Source organism: Vicugna pacos, chromosome 2, assembly GCF_048564905.1.
Source record: "Vicugna pacos chromosome 2, VicPac4, whole genome shotgun sequence".
In the NCBI taxonomy this organism is placed as follows: Eukaryota; Metazoa; Chordata; class Mammalia; order Artiodactyla; family Camelidae; genus Vicugna; species Vicugna pacos.
The window spans coordinates 7390546-7409422 of record NC_132988.1 but is presented as its reverse complement, the minus strand read 5'-3'; the positions used below and the strand labels follow the sequence as shown (position 1 = coordinate 7409422).

Here is an 18877-nt window from a genome sequence, read left to right as displayed (position 1 = left end):
CTTATTGAATGTTGTATAAAGCTGTATGAGTGAAACAAAGAAACAGTATTTATTATGATCAGGAGGTTCATAATCTTTATTCAGAGATGCTTACCTATGATGGATTTTGTTGACATTCACCACCAAGTTTCGATTAGCTCAGTGGCGATTTCTATTTGCTATTGAACATTTCTTGATACATTTCTCCAGTATGTCATGTATTTGCTGATTATTTGCACTGTTAATTTTCACAGGTGTAAACCAATAAGGATGTTTAAGTGCTGGCCAGCTGTTTTGATTCTTGGATTCATTTTTCTGGAGTCCGAAGGAAGGCCAACCAAAGAAGTGGGATATGGCCTTAAATCCTACCAGCCTCTCATAAGATTGCGACACAAGGTACAGTCACACTCTGAACTGACTCATGGTGCCTGTAGATTATGAGCTAAACTATTCGATGTCTGAGTTACTACTCATTTAGGAGCACTTATTTCAGAATATGCTTTCAGAATATAACTTACATGCAAAAACACACATAAAACATGAAACGGTAGTACTTTTGGAAATTTACAATCTGGAGGATTAAATACCTCTTGACAAAGTATAGAGATGGGTCATTTAAAAAGATATCATTAAAAGTTTACGTGAAGTAATAGTAAAGGATTTGTAAGAATAAGGAAATACGTTAAGACCTAAACTCCCAGATGCTTTCTCTTTTTTCCATATTAATTTTAGTTTACAACTTTTTAAATGGAAAGAAAAATGTTGTGCTCTTGAGTTTGCCATAAAGCTAAACAAAAAGGACGTCTATACCATCTGGAGATATATAGTTTGACAAAGTTTTTATTTTTATAGAAATCATTAGGCATTTTAAGTTCATCAACAATTATCTTTTTGGGTGGTCCAATGTTGAGGAATTATGTCATTCCTTTATGTTAAATATTTTCAAGCATAAAGTAAATTGACATCTAGGCATACTATAAATGATACAGATTATATACTTACAATAAATTAATCTGGTGCTTTTATTTTAGTAACAGATCATGATACTGAAACCAAGAGACTAAAGCAACTTTTATTCGATCAAATAAAAGTAAATAACACATTTTGGTTTTAATAGACAGCATACAAAAGATAAGAAATGCTAAATTATGAAAGGAAAATATATATTTTAAAATTTCTTGTCACTTGTCCTTTAAAAAATAGGTAAAATAAATAAACACGATTATATTGATTTTCTCCCTTACATTCAATACATGCTTTTGGCATTTACATTGCATATATTTTTGATGAAATTATTTCATAATATTATAGTAATCTGATAAAATAGCTAACCTTTACTGGGATTTTTATGTGCCAGATACTAGGCTATGCTGTTAAATTTATTATATTATTTAATATTTAAAATAATCTTATGAAGATGTACGTATTTTCATTCTATAGATAACAAATCAAACTTCTTGGAAATGTTAGAGATTTTCTGAATGCATGCGTTTATTAAATATATCAGTTGGCTAGATTATATAACATGCAAGATAGACTTGATAGGCAGACAAAAGAAAATAAATAAAATATAATAAACTTAGTCACATGGAAAAGTAAGCAAGTTCTTAGTGTGTTTGGCCTGGATAAATACAATTGGAAAATTAGTCTTGTTCCACTATCTTTTAATTATCACCTGTTTCCTCTACTTCATGGACTAACAGTAAGTTTTATCCTTGGATAAAGGATATCCTTATCCCACACTTAGAAATAATAACTCCTTTATGAATGTTCTCAAAACACATTATTAATTCAACATACTGGCTCATGCTGTTAGAGACCCAGTGAATATTTATTCCATGCTGTGTGTCTGCCCTAAGTGAGGTGTCTTGAGGTTAGAAACTGTGTCTTTCTAATCTTTTCATTTGTGGTGCCATGAATATAGTAGCTACTGTTTAATTGAATTGATGGCAGAAAAATAAATGACAGGTAGAATGCATGACTAGGTGTTTTTGATTGTCCCCTTGCTAAAATATAATACCGCAGACTTGGATGTATTAGAGTACATTTATAAACGATTCTGAATTAACTTTGGATGTTGAAGATAAATTACTTATCCTCCATTGTTATGTGATTTAATTAACCTTTAAAGAAAAGAAACGGCACAATGAGTTAAACCTATTTTGGAAACGCTAATGTCCACCAAACTGATCAAAGTCACCTCCCGATCTTTTCCATCTCTTTAGTCTGTACCTTTAAATAGTTAGAAATAATACATGATTGTTGGTATTTGAAAGCAGAGAGGCAGAGAATGTCATGGTAATATCTAATTTTCAAGTGACTGGGGACAGAGGTGACATTAAGCTATAAAAGGCATTTTGTGATTGTGTGTGTGTGTGTGTGTGTGTGTGTATTTGATAGGAATAAAGACACACCTTGAGTTGTTCAGGTCCCTGCAAAAACCCCAACAGATACTTTCTACTTCCTGTCAACCCCTACCCAATTGTTACCCCAAAAGGGGGAGGGAAAAGACCCCAGTTCTTGTCTTACCAGAAAGATAAGAATTCAGATGGGAGATGGAAGAGTTGTGTAGCAAAAATACAAAAGGTTTTATTAGCAAAAGAAAAGTACCTCTCCAAGAATGGGAGGCGGGCTGATCCAAGGGCTGATAGCAATAGTCTTTGTCTCCCCTTCTCTCATACCCTCTCTTAGAGGTGGTCTCTTGATTGATTGACAGCTCTTGCTCCTGCAGTGCTTAGTCATGCTTGTCCCCTTTTGCACATGTAGTTACCCACGATACACACAGAAAAACCCATGGGGGCCTAACCACAATGCTAACTATATTACAATGAGCATTGGGCCATGTCTGGCTAGGTCCTTGTCTCTACTGCACAATCATGGCTGTTGGGTTCTAACCGGTCTCTTACCTGCCTAACACACCACTGGGATCTACCCTTCCTTTCCTAAAATCTTGAAGACCAATCTCATTATAGAATTTATTTTGGCTTGGACCAGTAACTATTTGAATCCCAGGGATACCTGGTCATCCCCTTTTCCACTGATTCCCATTCCAGTTAGGCTCATAGGCTACTTTATTGGCCGGGTTTTCCCAAGCATAACTGGAAATGGAACAGACATAGACATTCCCTGGCTCCCCTTTCTGATTTATTTCAATTCACAGAGCACATCACTATTTGTCAAGATACCTATTTCAATTATGTATTAGTTTGTTGGATGTGTCTTTCCATTAAATCTAGGCTACTATTCATCTTGTATCCCACAGCCCCTAGAACAGAAGTCAGCACACAGTAAATGCTGAACAAATACATGTGGAATGAATGATTCTGTCTGCTGGCTACAATATGTCAAGATGATATACATATATAATCACATTGTATCATTAATTACAATTAATAATAAATTTGAAATAATTTCCTTTTCTATAATTTCATCAGAGTAAAACCAACAAAGCAATATTAATGCACTTTAAAATACATTATTTTAATAGCATTACATAAATTGATTTTCTCTCATTTGCTTTTTTAACCTACATAGTTTTATTTAAACTGCAAAGAATATAAACCTCGATAATTCTGTAAGACTTAGGGAATGCAGATGAGATTTTCTGTTTGTCTTAGATTTATCTGGTGTTAAATATTAATTATTAACTACAAACTATAAAATGAATAATAGATACAATAGATCTTGAGGTCTGATTAACCATTTTCCACAATTTCCCCAGAGAGGTGTCAGTACCTTACATCTGAACAAATACATGTACAGAATTCATTTTTTATTGAATTCTTGTGTGCCAGCTGTATAATGAATTCCCGTTGGGGAGCAAAAAATGAAATGTGAGACCTATTTGTCAGCTTACATAGAAATATTGTAGATATAAATATAAATATATAGGTACTTAAGCTGTATCATTTACAACTCTCCCTATACACACAGTTGCGATTGAAAACACATTTGTCTGTGTCTCAGGATAAAAATGAAGGACATAAATCCATCGTGCTAACTATAGAAATCTTAATTACAGTCCGTAGTATGTATCCGAGGGAGCTGATCATGTGTTTCATCCAATGTGTTTATCCAACCAGCATTTATCAAACATAAACGTAGGGATTCATTAGCACTGTAAAACTGCAAAATACAATTAGAAAATGCAAATCCAAACAGTGGCTGCTTCTTTCATTATTTTAAAACAACCACAGCATATTTACATTGTGCTAAGTACTCTCACATACATTAATTGCTGTAATTTAATTCTACAGTAATGGGATGCAAGGAATAGTATTACTGTTCATCCAAATGATATGATTAAAACCCAGAGAGGAAAAAGTAACTTTCCCAAGGAGAAGAAGGGGGGACAGATTGACTCAATGAGCTCAGCAGGAGGTAGAGAAAAGCCCTGGTAGACCACAAATGGGGGAAAAGGACCAGAGAAGAACAAAGGTGATGATGGTCATAGAGTGACGCGACATTGACCTCAAAGAGAACCGTCTAATGTTCTTCCACATATTTTCTCCTGCCCCTACATAAGCACCATTGCAGTACTCCCACATCTATTTCTTGGCCAGACTGAAACAAGCCTTCTTCTGAAGGTTGCTGTAGCTCTGGTTTAGGGCATCTTCCCGATGGAGACTCACCAGAAAGCAATAGTCACTCCCCTAAATGCTCATCTGCAGCTAGGAATCTGGGTGTCGAGCATAGTCGGAACACATGGCAATGTGCATTGGTAAGAAAGTTTCCTGAAGTCCCCCAAATTTTGAGCCTTCTCCAGAATTGGTATACTCAGAGCATCCTCTACAGAACTTAACAGTATCACCAGGCATTGATTCTATGCCAGGCAGTCTGTTAGCTTTATTCTATACATTGGTTTAATCCTATGAAGATCCTCATGTTGTAAGTGGTTTATCGTTATTGGATGGATGAGAAAACTGGGGTTCACCAATGTTTAGCACCTATTAATACCACATACTTAGAATGTTAGGAAGCAGGATTTAGGGTTTCATATCAAGCCTAGATACTTAGCGCAGGTTCCACAATGAGTACTTTTTGTAGCAATTTGACCTGAGAACTTCCTGTTCTCTTTATATTCTGATCACGTAGTAGTCAGCCATGTCTTGGTCTCCTTGTGCTTGGGTGGGACTATGTGTCTAGTTCTGGCTAATGAGTTTAAAGGAGCGCCATGGAGTGCATCCGGGCTGAACGTTCGATCACAATGACAAAACCTTCCTGAACTCTCGTTTCCTCCTAACATGACAAATATCATCTGTTCCAGGTGGCGGCTGCTTAAATCATCCCAAGTGACTAAATCACTGGGCTGAGTAAACCACCTTGGCGATTGATGATTACCTGGCAATGTGAAATGAGGGAAAAGCTTTTGCTTTAGATCACTGAGATGTGGGGTTTGTTTGCTATCTCAGCATAACCATGGTCTATCCTCACCAACAGAGAAAAATCTAGACCTTAACCTCCTATGACCTAACCAAGATTTCCGGGCTGCTTTCCTTGGACTACCTTGGTTTCCCCTTTCACTTCTACTTCTAGACTTTTCATCCTCTCTTCCATCCATTCTTTCTTTTTTCTGTTTCTTGCTGGGTGATGATTTTCTATCACAATTAAACCTCCTGCTGTATTTACAACTCTATAATATGCGTATACTAATATTTCAGCATGTTACCGTATATCCTAATTGGTTTGCTGTAAACCCCGTTAAGATCAATGCTTTATCTTACATCCCTTTTCTTACCCACAACACTGATCACACTGCTACATTGTGTGCCAATAATGATCATCAGAGTCAGGCTTGAGGGAAGATCTCATAAGGACAACAAGGAGCGCCCTTTGAGTGTAGCTAGTGGGACCACTATAAGATCTGAAATTGCTCACATCTTTATGTGTCCAGGACATGCTATGTCCAGCTTTAGAGCGCAAACTAAAATTGCCTTATGATTCCTTTACTTCCTAAATCAAAATATTTGTCTATGAAAGTAGTTACTGTGTGAATGGGGCAGAGAGTCTGCATAATTGGAATAGACCCAGAGAGCATCGGTCTACACGCAGCACAGTCGAATTCAAAGAAGTCATTTGTGGGAGGTGATGCTTTCCTTTTGGTATTAAAAGAATGATCCGTGAGGAAGGGTGGAGAGTGGCAGGAGAGAACTCTAGGGAAGGAGAGGAAAAAAAAAAACGTTAAACACCACATCAAAAAGGTAACTGCTCAGAGGCTGGAAACCTTCAGGCAAACCCAGGAGCATTATTTCCTAACTGACAAAAAATTGGGCCATTCCATCTGAAATATCTGACTGTTTGCAGCTTCTTCAAGGGAAGGCCCTTAAAAGTGTTAGTGTCTTTCGGAGAGGTCAAGAAGCAAGCTGGGCTGTTGTCCGAGAGCAAAGATGGTCGTGATGAGGGAAGTGGAGTGCTGGTCAAAGAACCAATTAAATGTTAAGGAATATATTAATTAATACATAGATGTATGCATTCCATTGATATCATAATGGCTGAATACTATTCATAAATATCAGATTTTTTAAAATTAAAAAATTATGTTTGAAAAAAACGATTTTTTCTTTTCTGAGAGATGAAGTTCCGCTATTAACTAAGCTAATGCCCCGAGCCCAGCTTCCACAGGGCAATGTAAAGAGGGCCAGATTACACCTGCACACATCATACAGTATGTTATTACACAAGATCTGTGGTCTGTGGGTTGAAGAACATTATATGGACCAAAGCTTGCCTGCTCTTTGCACCAGAGGAAGACATTATCTTTAGGATGCTGGATGGTCAATAGTCGTAGCCTTTGCTCTGATTCAAGATAAACTGTCTGTCTTCTAAGGCTGTAAACACAGTTGCTCTTTGCTCTGGAGGGGGACATGATCTCTGTGTTCCAAGGCAGCCTTGGAACACAGAGATCATGTCCCCCTCCAGAGCAAAGAGCGGGACATACAGACATTCTTTTTCAAACTTTATTTTTTTATAGGAGTATAGTTTAATTACAATGTTAGAGGTGTATAACAAAGTGACTCAGTTATACATATGCATACACACATATCTACATATATTTTCAGATTCTTTTCCATTATAGTTTATTACAAGAAATTAAATATAGTTCCATGTGCTGTACAGCAGTTCCTTGTCTTTGATATGTTTTACACATAGTTGTGTGTATCTGTTAATCCCTAACTCCTAATTTATCCCTCATGCCCTTTCCGCTTTGGTAACCATAGTTTGTTTCCTGTGTCCATGAGTCTATTTCTGCTATACAAACATCCTGGAACAGATACTCCAGAGCAAATGGCAGTTGGTGTCTCTGCTTCCAAGTTGTGCAGAAACGTGAGGGACCCTTGGAGAATTGTCTCCCAAAACACATGGCGAGTACCGGCTGTAGCAGGAGGTCAGAGTCACCATCAAGTGTATCTAAGGCCAAAACTAATGCTGGGTGTGTTTCAAAGTAAATTTGCAAACCAGGTACATAGGTGTAGCTTCATCCTCCCTTTTACCTGTTAATTTTGTCTTTTCTAGGACTTTAAGGTAAAAAGAAAATGTTTTGTTGACCTTTGAATACGTTGCCTGCATGTTTATTCCATTAAACCAGGTTATATTTGCTAATCTGGGGAAAATTGGCATGCAGTAGACTGAATCGCTTTGCTTAACAAAAATAAATCAATAAAAGGATATTTCTGACTTCAAAAATTCTCAAGATTATAAACTACTATAGAAAATTGTCATCTGATCCTTTTAAAAATGAACTCTTAAAGCAATCTTAGTACAGACAGGGAGGGTGGTGAGCTTTATAAAGTCTGTTCCTTTACACGTCTGTGACCCTACATTAAGATATTTTTTGTAAATCTTTAAAAGTAATACTTACATCTTAAAAAAAATAGAGCTGCTTTCACTTGAAGATGTGAAGTTTTGAAATGGTAAAAATGTGATGCATTAGCTTCTACTCACATCTTTTCCATGACTCACAACAAAGTAGTCAAGTAAAGTCAAATTCATATGGTACATTAGATCCAAATTCTCAGGATTCCAGAAAACTCCATTTATGCACTATTCTTGGGCACTTACAATGTTTTCTACAGCCCCAGTATGAACTTTCAAGGGACTTAAGCCACAGTGCTTTCTCTGACCCAACTTGATCATTTAAAAAAATTATGTTGATAGTTTAAAAAATGGCTTTATTCCTGTTTCCCTAAACAGTCATTGATCCTTTTACCGATCAAGGAATACCAGGCTCTCAGGACCAAGGTGCAGGTTGGCCGTGACTGTTCATCTCCCTCTGGCTGACTCCCAAAGCCTTCTTATCTTTAGATCTAGTAGTACTTTTCTCATCATTTCTGTGGAAAGGATAGTGCTCGTTCACATCAGTTTGCAAAAGAAAAACAAAAAACAAACTATTATTAGTACACCCAGATCTACTACTGATTAAGCACGTTGTTCAAAAAATAAAATGTGGGTGTGATTGTTTATAACAGGGCTCAATGTGGATACTCTAAACTTGTAGATGCAGGAAAGAGGGTTATAAGTTAAGAACAGCTGAATGAGATAAGTGAATATTAATACAGCTCAAGCTAGTATTTACATTCACGTCTTCAATGTGTAAATTATAAGTTTTGTACATCTTTAATTATTAAAATTCTAATGCAAATTCAATTAGCAAAGCCTCATATTATAAATAAAAAGAAATATCCTGATTTACGAATATGACATTCAAAATGTTTAAGAGATAAAAACCCTGAGGTGTATAAACCACAGTTGAAAAGGATAGTATTCTTTTTAACTAGTATTATTCACTGCTCATTTCTGGCATCAGGCCTTCCATATATGAGCTGAGAGGCGGTGTTTTTAGAGCTATAAGACAGTAGCAAATATTCAATCTATCTTTAAGAGCATATCATACAGATGGGAAAAGTGAGGGCCTGAGAAGCAAAGGTCTTTGCTGAAGGTCACACGGCTGTGTGCCATTCAGCTGAGATGATAACGGATTTCCTGTCTTCCAGAACAGCTGTGCTTTCCTTTAATACTCTGTCCCCCAGATTCACACTTTTCTTCAAGTCCAGCATTTACCAACAAAAAAGTAAATTCACTCATTATTTCAACAGTGTTTGCTAAGTCCCTACTACACACGAAGTACTGAACAACATAATTCAAATTGAGGTGTTCTTAAATACACATGTTGATTTGCCTGTGATTGTTGGTGAGACAAACATCTCAAATGAATTGATTGAAAACATCATTCAAGACTATCTTTAAACATACACAAAGGGACCATCCTTCAGGGACAGCTGGTGCAGAGCTGGCTTTATAGGGGTTGGTCTATGGTAAAATAAATGGAGTGGCTAAGCACGTATGCTGGACTACGCACTGGAAAAAACATACTTAGTTAAGACATTGAACTAGCCATCAGGCTGTCTGAAAGTGATTGCAGTTTATCAGCTGTGTGGGTTAAACACATGGCCCATTCAAAGATTATACTGCCAATCATTATACTACCAATTGGTAGACCCATCCAACAAAAAACGTCTACTTTCAGCCTTCTGTCAGATGGTCGCTTACATACGCTATCAGCAATACTGGTAGCGTGGTTATATTTTCTCCTTAGGAAGGAGCCTCTTTTCCCTTTCTCAATTTTTAAATAGACTTTATTTTTATAACAGTTTTATAGCCACAGAAATATTGAGTAGAGAATACAGAGGGTCCCCATACCTCCTGGCATCATGCCTACCTGTACAGCCTCCACCATTGTCAACATCCTGCAACAGGTGGTACCTTTGTTATAATCCATGAACTTACACTGACAAATCATTACCACCCAAAGTTCATGGTTTACCTTGGGGTTCACTCTTGGTGGTTTATCCTTTATGGGTTTTGACACAGACATGATAACTTGTACCCACCATTGTCATATCATACAGAAAAATTTCATTGCCCTAAAAATCCTCTGTACTCTGCCTATTTATCACTCCCTTTGCCATAACCTCCCATTATCACTGACTTTTTTATTGTCTCCATAGTTTTGCCTCTTCCAGAATGTCATATTGTTGGAATCATACAGAATGTGACTTTACAGATTGACTTCCTGCCCTTGGGATATGCATTTAAGATTTCTTCCATGTCTTTTCATGGCTTGATAGCTCATTTCTTTTTAGTGCTAAATAATATTCCATGGTCTGGATGTACCACAGTATATTTACCCACTTACTTATTGAAGGCCATCTTGGTTGCTTGACTGGGAGAATTAAAAATAAAGCTGCTATAAACATCTATGTGCAGGTTTCTTTGTGGACATAAGTTTTCAGCTCATTTGGGTAAATTCCCAGAAATGTGATTGTTGAATCACATGGCAAGAGTACATTTAGTTCTTTAAGAAAGTGTTACACTGTCTTCCAAAGTAGCTCTATCATTTACCGTTCTTACCAGCAATGAGCGAGAGTTGTTCCACATTTGCAGCATTTGGTGTTGGCAATTTTTGGATGTTAGCCATTCTAATATATGTATTGTAGTATCTCATCCTGGCTTGAATTTTCCATTCACTAAAGACATAGGGTGTTTAACATACTTTTATATGCTTATCTGCCATCTGTATATCCTGTTTGGTGTAGGTGTCTCTCAGTTCTTTTGCCCATTTTTAATTGGGTTGTTAGTTTCCTCATTGTTGAATTTTATAAGTTTACTGTATATTTTGAATAGCAGTCCTTTATCAGATGTGCTCTTTGCAAATATTTCCTTCCTGACCATGATTTATCTTCTCATTTTCCTCACCAGAGCAGGCTTTTTGTAATTTTAATAAAGTTCAGCCTACCAACTATTTCTTTCATGAATCATGCCTTTGTTGTTTATGTTAAAAGTCATTGCCATACTCAAGGTCATCTTTGTTTTCTCTTTTGTTGTCTTCTGGGAGTTTTATAGTCTCCATTTTACATGTAGGCCTATGATTCACCTTGGGTTAACTTTTGTGAAGAGGTTAATGTCTGTGTTTAGATTCATTATTTTGCACATGGGTGTCCAATTGTTCCAGCATCATTTGTTGGAAAAGCCATCTTTGCTCCATTGTATTGCTGTTTCTTTTTCACCCAAGATCAGTTGACTCTAATACTGTGGATCTGGTCTGGACTCTACTCTGGGCTGCTTGTCTGTCCTCCCACCAATAGCACATTCTTTTGATTACTGTAGCTTTATAACAAGTCCCCAGTGCATTAGTGTTAGTCCTTCCACTGTGGTGGTGTTCTTTTTTTTTTTTTTTAACATTTTTTATTGATTTATTATCATTTTACAATGTTGTGTCAAATTCCAGTGTTCAGCACAATTTTTCAGTCATTCATGGACATATGGTGTTGTTCTTTTTCAATTTTGTATAGTCTCTTCTGGGTCTTTTGCCTCTCAAAGTAAACTTTAGAATCAGTTGTCAATATCCATAAAGTAAGCTACTACAATTTTGTCTGGAATTGCATTGAATCTGTCAAATTGGGAGGAATTGACATGGTGACCATATTAAGCCTTCATATCCATGAACATGGAATATCTCTCCATTTATTTAGTTCTTTGATTTTGTTCATCAGAGTGTTGTAGTTGTCTTTGTATAGACCTTGTACATATTGTGTTAGGTTTATATCTAAGTATTTAATACTTCTGGGTGCTAATGTAAATGGTACTGTGTTTTGAATCTCAGATTCCACATGTGCATTGTCAGTATGTAGGAAAATCTAATATAATGTGATATTCTGAAGTTGGAGGCTATCTTTGCTCCATTTTACTGCCTGTGCTTTTTTGCCAAAGATCAGTTAACTGTCTTTATGTGGGTCTGTTCTGGACCCTCTACTCAAAATCTGACAAAGTAACTCCTGGAAGTAATAAGTGACTATTTTATAGAACTATTTATATTATTGTAAAATTTCAAGCTATATAAAGCCGCTGTTGGCCTCTTTAGTGTGATTTCAGAGAAAACAATGTGAAGACAATGAAAAGGGTCTACATTTGGACAGATGTTTCAAATGTTTAACAAAACAATAATTAATGAAAAGCTATAACTGTTAACACAAATTAGATATGGTTAAAATAATGCTATATTTTATTACAGTGCATCTGAAGATATATATGGATACATTTTATATGTATGTATATTAATATATATATTTAGAATTACATATAATAATATATTTTACAAGTATATATAATAATTATTTTATTATATTTTATATAAATTATATAATAATATTATATATATATTACTATAATATATAAGTATATATATAATTCAAAAACATACATGTTTCATTGTTAAAAAATGTGAGAATTCATCTATTCCAGTCAGTTTATGAGACACTAAAATTAATCAGTTACACCCAATTTAAGATCTAAAATAGTATTTCCCTAGAATATTATCTCTATAACTCACTTTCCTGAGAAGATTAATGATATGCAAACCATAAATGGCAGAAATAACACTGAAAAGAAGAAATTAAAACTCCAATTAAGAAAAGAGTAAGCGAACACACAACTATTGTAATGAGAAAAATCTCTTGCTTTATCACATTATATATTAATTTTTAACAAGTTTTAAAAATGAACTCATATTTCATCTTTGAAGAATAAGGAAGTAAAAGGTACTTAACCCTACTGAGTTCTACATCCCTCTCAGCACCACAGGCACGCGGCAAGCATTAACATAGCGTCAACAGTGTATCACTCAATGTAGCAATCTCGTATCATCAACTGAGTACTGTTGGCTTTTATTTGTTGTATTTATCTTTTAAGTTTATTTTGGATTGATAGATATTTAAGATACATACGTGAATATATTTGATAATTCATATGAAGCTTGCTCATATTTAAGCCGTATTGTATTGGAATAAAAGTTAAGGCTACATTGCTTGTCCACAGAACTATTTCTTTCTTTGAATGGAGAACATTTATTAATCAAGTATTAGAGATCCTAAGGGAAGGAATGTGTAGACATCGGTGAGTGATCACTAGTTCCCTTTCTATTTTATGCCTAGTTTTAAGGTTATGTGGTTGTGACCAAGAAATAATACATGAAAATGGGATGTAGGCAGAAGGCTGAGCAGAACGCCCTCTTGATTCTACATCTGTTTCACCTAGAACATTTATGATTTATTTTTGTATACAGTTTGATTCATAATGTATTTTGATTCATAAAAAGGTCTTGTTTAAATACAATATTTCAGTTGCTTAATAAAAGTGAAAATATTAGAATTGATGGTCTTGGTTACTTAGTGATTTTGTGGATTATGGTTTCCAGTGGCTTAGCTAGTTCCAAAAATCAAATATATCCCCAAAAGATAAAGATAGCTGCAACTAAATAAACGAAATACACACACACACACATATAGTCTATACATAAGTATATATATACATACACATATATGTAGTCTATATATATATATACATATATATATATATTCTTGAACATAGACTATCCCAAGTTCTGAAGAAATAATGAAATATTGCCTTGGAAGACTTTTTTTTTGGTAAAAAAAGAAATACATATATGTATATATACATATTTTTTAAATTGAGGACAATTCTAAAAGATTTTTCTAGGAGAAAATATTAAAATTGAGGGAAACATAATTGCTTTTATTTATACATACATGACAAAAGCATCACCGAAAGTTAAAGTTGAAATGCATCTTATCTGTCTACAAATCTAACATCTTCACCTGGCTAATGAAAACTTTAGGTCCTAATTGTTATGTGCCCAAGTTGTTAGCATCAAGTAGAGATGGATTTGCGAATAAAATCCTGATCTAACGAAGAGTAGACAGAACTCTACACAATAGCAATACACTTTTTGATAAATTTGTTCAAAACCCTCTGTCGTAGTATTTACATGCATGCAACCTGTGTGTGTATTGTGTGTACACATATTTCCATCACAACACTATTTCTACCAACTCTACCCAATTTTCAGCTCCTATATAGAAACATTTTCTTCAAAACTTGGAATTCCAAATAACTATGTATTTCCACAAAAGAAAAGAAATTCCTTTAAATTCTCCCTGTGAAATATCACCCAACTATTTGAGCTCATTATTAGAATAACTTCCCCCCACCTTTAAAAAGGTAAATATAATCGATCTAAATGCTGTAGATAAAAATCTCTTGCTGTGTTCAGTGTCCCTCTCTCTGGAAAAATGTTCCTAAAGATCTTAGGGGTTTTCCTTTTGATTGATATAATAAAATCCCCTGTTCAGTTCCCAGACGTCTGCATTCATTGCCCTTGAGAACATTATTTCTGTGAAATGTTCTGCTGAAAATGGATTCTAATGACCAAGTCATTTAAGAAAACTGAGTATTATGCTTCTGTGGAAATCCACAATGCACAGGAGCATATTAAAGTCTGAGGAATATTCTAAATTTTACTTAACCTAGAATTTCCCAACTAAATGAACTATAGAGAATTTTGAACACTTTCTGATATTCTGGGAAACGCAATTTGGGAAACTGCTCTAGTGACTTTTAGACTTAATTGCTGCTATACACAGCAGCTGACAACTTTGACATCTCTTGAAATTAACCATGTTAAGGATCTGGCTTAATATCTTTCTGCAGTTACAAACACTAAAGTGCAATTAATCCAGTCTCTATTTTAGGGTATTTTTTTCCTAGAAAGAAAATGTTGATGCTATATTTTGAGAATTATGATACAGGATTTAAATCACAAACTGGCATGTATGAAGCACTCTTTCTCAAAGTATTGCTATCAGTAACCAGACTGTATTGTTAAAGAAAATTATTGAAATAGATCAATTTTCAATTTTTAATTTGATGCAAGTTAGATACAGTAATGTACTGAGGCAATCATTGTACATTTAGATACATGTTTTTATATGTATACGCTCACAATGCTAACACTCAAATTAAAATGCAGACTATTTCCTGCAATCCAGAAGTTTCTTCTTACCACTTCTAATCAATCCCATCTTCTGAAGGTAATTAGTCTTCCACATTTTTTCACCATAAATGTTTTGCTTTTGAACTCCATATAAATGGAACGCTACTAATAGGTACTCTTTAATGTATTACATTTTTCTCTCTTTTTTGTTTTGCTAAATACTCTGTGCTATTTATCTACACTGTTGAATATAGTAAAGACATATTGTTTTCATTACTCTAAAGGGCTTTATCACACAAAATTCACAGTTTCGTATGTGTTGTTCTCTTGGTGGATGCTTGACTATTTTCCAGCTTGGGGCTATTCAGACAGTCTTGTGTATGCCTTTTACTGGGCATGTGCATTTATTTCTCTTGAAGTGTAAATGTAAGATCATAGGGTTGGTGTATATTTAGCTTTAATAGATAATTCCAGAGAGTTTTTCAAAGTGTTTGTATCAGCATATTTATTTTTGTAAAATATTTCAAAATGACTCCTAAGAATTATTTTAGTTATAGATCTTTCTTTTGTCCACCTAGTTAAAAAAAAAGGGGGATAGGAGCAGATGTTGTATTAATGCCACTGCTGACAAATATTGAGCAAAACAATTACAGAATGATTAAGGGACTGAACATTCATTCTTTAAGAGGAAAGAAATACTAAAACTGAAGCTCTAGAATTTCTTGCTAAGTCCCCTTGGAAAGTTTAATATAATGTGAATTAGTATGCAATATCTGACTCAGAAACAGTCACTCCTCAATTATGTATTTATTTTAATGATAAACACATCACAGAACTTTATAGCTTAAATGTTTCTTAAAGGTATTTATCGCTTTTGACATATGAGGAAATGTAGGGATTATCCATTTCAACTTCTTACAGCTTTTGTACATGGCAAAAACATCAAAGTTCTTAACATGATTTGTTTAATTATTTCATATAAAGTAGTCTCTCAGGTATAGCATTTCATATTTATACTCTTTAATGTAAGGCATTTGAAACAGCTTTCATATTTCCTCAGTCCTTACTAAATTGACTTCAGCATTTTATTTTTAAAATGTTTGCTGATAATTAGTAAAATAAGATTTTACTGTAGAAAGTGTTATTCCTCTGAAAGAGTGCTTGCCACTGAAAAGCACATTAATTTTGGTATTCATTTCTGAATATCTTATGTTTCTCACAATCTTATTACCATTAATTATAGAGACTTGCTGGACCTAGCAGCTTATTGAAATTGCCAATGTTTATAAAATAGAAGCCTCTATACCACCAGAAAACACAGACAGCTAATTTTTAATTATGTGACAATTGGTAGAATTATTGAGTTTCTAAATGAAGCTACTGTAGCTTATTTCTCTTTTTCTTATTTCTTTTTAACTTATCAAACAATTAAAAAATGACTGTCTTAATCAGTTCAGGCTGCTGTAATGAAAACACTATACTGTAGACTGGGTGGGTTAAATGACACTTATCACAATTCTGAAGACTTGGAAGTCAGTCATCAAGGTGACAGATCTGGTGTCTGGTGAGAACATTCGTAATGATTCTCCCTACATCACCACATGACTGAGAGAGACAGAGAGACAGAGAGAGAGAGAGGGATAAAGAGAGAGAGAGAGCTCTCTCTTGTTTCTTCTTGTAAGGGCACTAATCCCATTAGTGAGGGCTGCACCCTCATGACCTAATTACTTCCCAAAGTCTTCCCCTTTAAATACCTCCACACTGGAGATTAAGCATCAGCGTATTACAAACATTCAGTCCATAGCAATGACCTCAAAAGCATCTCCGTCCATTGTTGTGGTAGCGCTGTTACCAGGAATGTGTAAGTCAAGCGGAGTGATGCCTGGCAGCAAAATGACCATCTGCTGGGAATTTCACCTCTTACCAGTTATAAGTGATCATAAATATGACTCACTCCCAACAGTAAACTTCTATCTAGTGTCATCATGGTGAAACATTACACAAATCTGTAGAAAAAGGTTTTAAATTTCTGTCAAATTTCTTTGAGCATTTTAAGAATAGTTCAAGATTCACAGAAGCAGATGGACTCTAAGGGCCTGTAGAGCAGTGCTATACATCTTGAGGGCACATCAGCACCACCAGGGAGCATATAGAAGTACAGATGTCTGGCCAGTTCCCTTAGAAACCTAATCAGAATGTCTGGGATTGGGCCCCAGGCATCAATATTTATAAAGGTTCCTGCATAATTCTAAAGTGCATTCAGGGTAGATAACCATTATGCTAATGGTTAGAATTCCATATCTAAGAGTTGAATATAAAAAAAGAAAAAACATAACAATATCAATTTTTAAACAGGCAATATTAAGCACTTTTCAACTTAGAAATTAAATATAATCATATAATAAGAATGTGGAGAGAGTATATTCAAGTCATATGTAATAGTCTATTATATATTATTAGAAAATATATATTCTAGAAAAGAGTATATTCTAGAAAGAATATATATTCTAGAAGGAATATGTATAGAATTTTCAATATTTCTAAATGTTAAACATATGTATATGTATAAAATAATTGCATAAATAAATTGAGTATAAGTAATAAAGTAAAATGATTCCGTATGTAAAGAAAGCCACTTTGATTGGAACTTTGTGCAGATGTCAGGGATTATTTTTACCACTGCAGTCTTTGTCAGAACAAAGGAAATAATAATGCAGCGACATGAAGCAGGGAGGATGTAAATGTGTGATGCCTGAGGTGGGTGGCTGACTATGAGACGTACATGACATTAGTGGAGGAAAATCAAACCTATAATCTTTCGAGCCACAGTCAAGTCCTGGGAGAGTGAACCTCCAAACAAATAATAAGAACAGAACTTCCAGAGGGCATGTTTGGATCATCTCTTTAATTAGCCTCCTTTAATTGCCCGGTTGTCTGGGGAAAGCTGCTTGGAAACTTTTAATGACAATTTACGGTGAACAGAATCCCCAAAGGGGCCAACACCTTTGTTGAGGCCAGAGAGATTCTGTTCATAATTAAGAAAATATCTTTGGCTTAAGCCACAACTGACAGCAGTTGAAAAATATGAAGCAAGGTGGTGGTGTAAGGCAGGTAGTTAAAATCTTCCAATATTAATCTACTTTTATTTAAGTGTGTATTAGGGCAGAGGTTTCAACAGTATATACTTAAACGTGCAGGGAAATAATTCATCAAGCAAAAACTTGCAAGGTGCAATGGACATGCAACTGGTTTTGGAGGGGGTGGATTAAGTGAAGAAACAACTTAGCTGAAATCTGAAAATAAATGTTGGTGGTACATAGTAAAAAGAAGGAAAAAAGTGTTCTAAGCAGGAGGAAGGTCCTATATATTCAAAAACCCTGAGAATTATTTCAATATTTTCAAGGTTTAAGAGTATTCAGCCTACAGGAAAAGAGAGGCAGTGAATCCTTTTAAAGAGGTGAGGAGCAGAGAGGTGATGGAGGATACTGGAAACAATCAGTAAAACCTTTGGCTCTTATTCTGGGATTGACAAGGGGACAATGGAAAGAGTTTAAGGAGAAGAAAATCAAAGTTATTCATTTTGTATATCTTAAACATAAAAAAAAATTTGCTAATTTTTAATAAAACATAATTTTGTAGAGAAGCTAATTTTTATCACGCTTCAGTTAATCATATTTTGGAAAGTCTACACATTGTGTTCCCCACCAGGTTCTTGGACTTCTTAATCAATGGACGTTGGTAAGAGGCCAGGCAAGAAATTCAGTCAAGGCTTTGCTGGGACTTGTGCTGCAGTACTGGGGAGCGAGAACTGCTAACTGGTTCCCTTGCTCACTCCCCAGGGTGGGGAGCTGGTCCCTTAAATGGGGGGAGGTTAGAGGCGGGTCCAAGGGTCAAGCCAGAGGGGTGGCTTTGGTGTTCTGCCCACCTTCTTGGTGGTAGAGTGTGCAGGGATCATGTACAGTAACCCTGATTTTGCTCCAGACACCTCAGAAATGGCATTTGGGTTTTGGTCTTTGTGTATCTTGTTTATAATTTGCCCCAACTGGCACGCAG

General features: G+C 35.2%; 1 protein-coding gene across 1 annotated transcript in view; it reads left to right on the top strand.

Annotated features, from left to right (window-relative positions):
• The first annotated feature begins 224 nt into the window (after positions 1-224).
• The window catches only part of FSTL5 (follistatin like 5), a 625236-nt gene continuing 606583 nt past the window's right edge, over positions 225-18877 (top strand). Inside the window, exon 1 of the mRNA XM_072972286.1 lies at positions 225-375. Within this exon, the coding sequence (XP_072828387.1) occupies positions 250-375 (126 nt within the window). The 5' untranslated portion in view covers positions 225-249. The remainder of the gene's footprint in view (positions 376-18877) is intronic.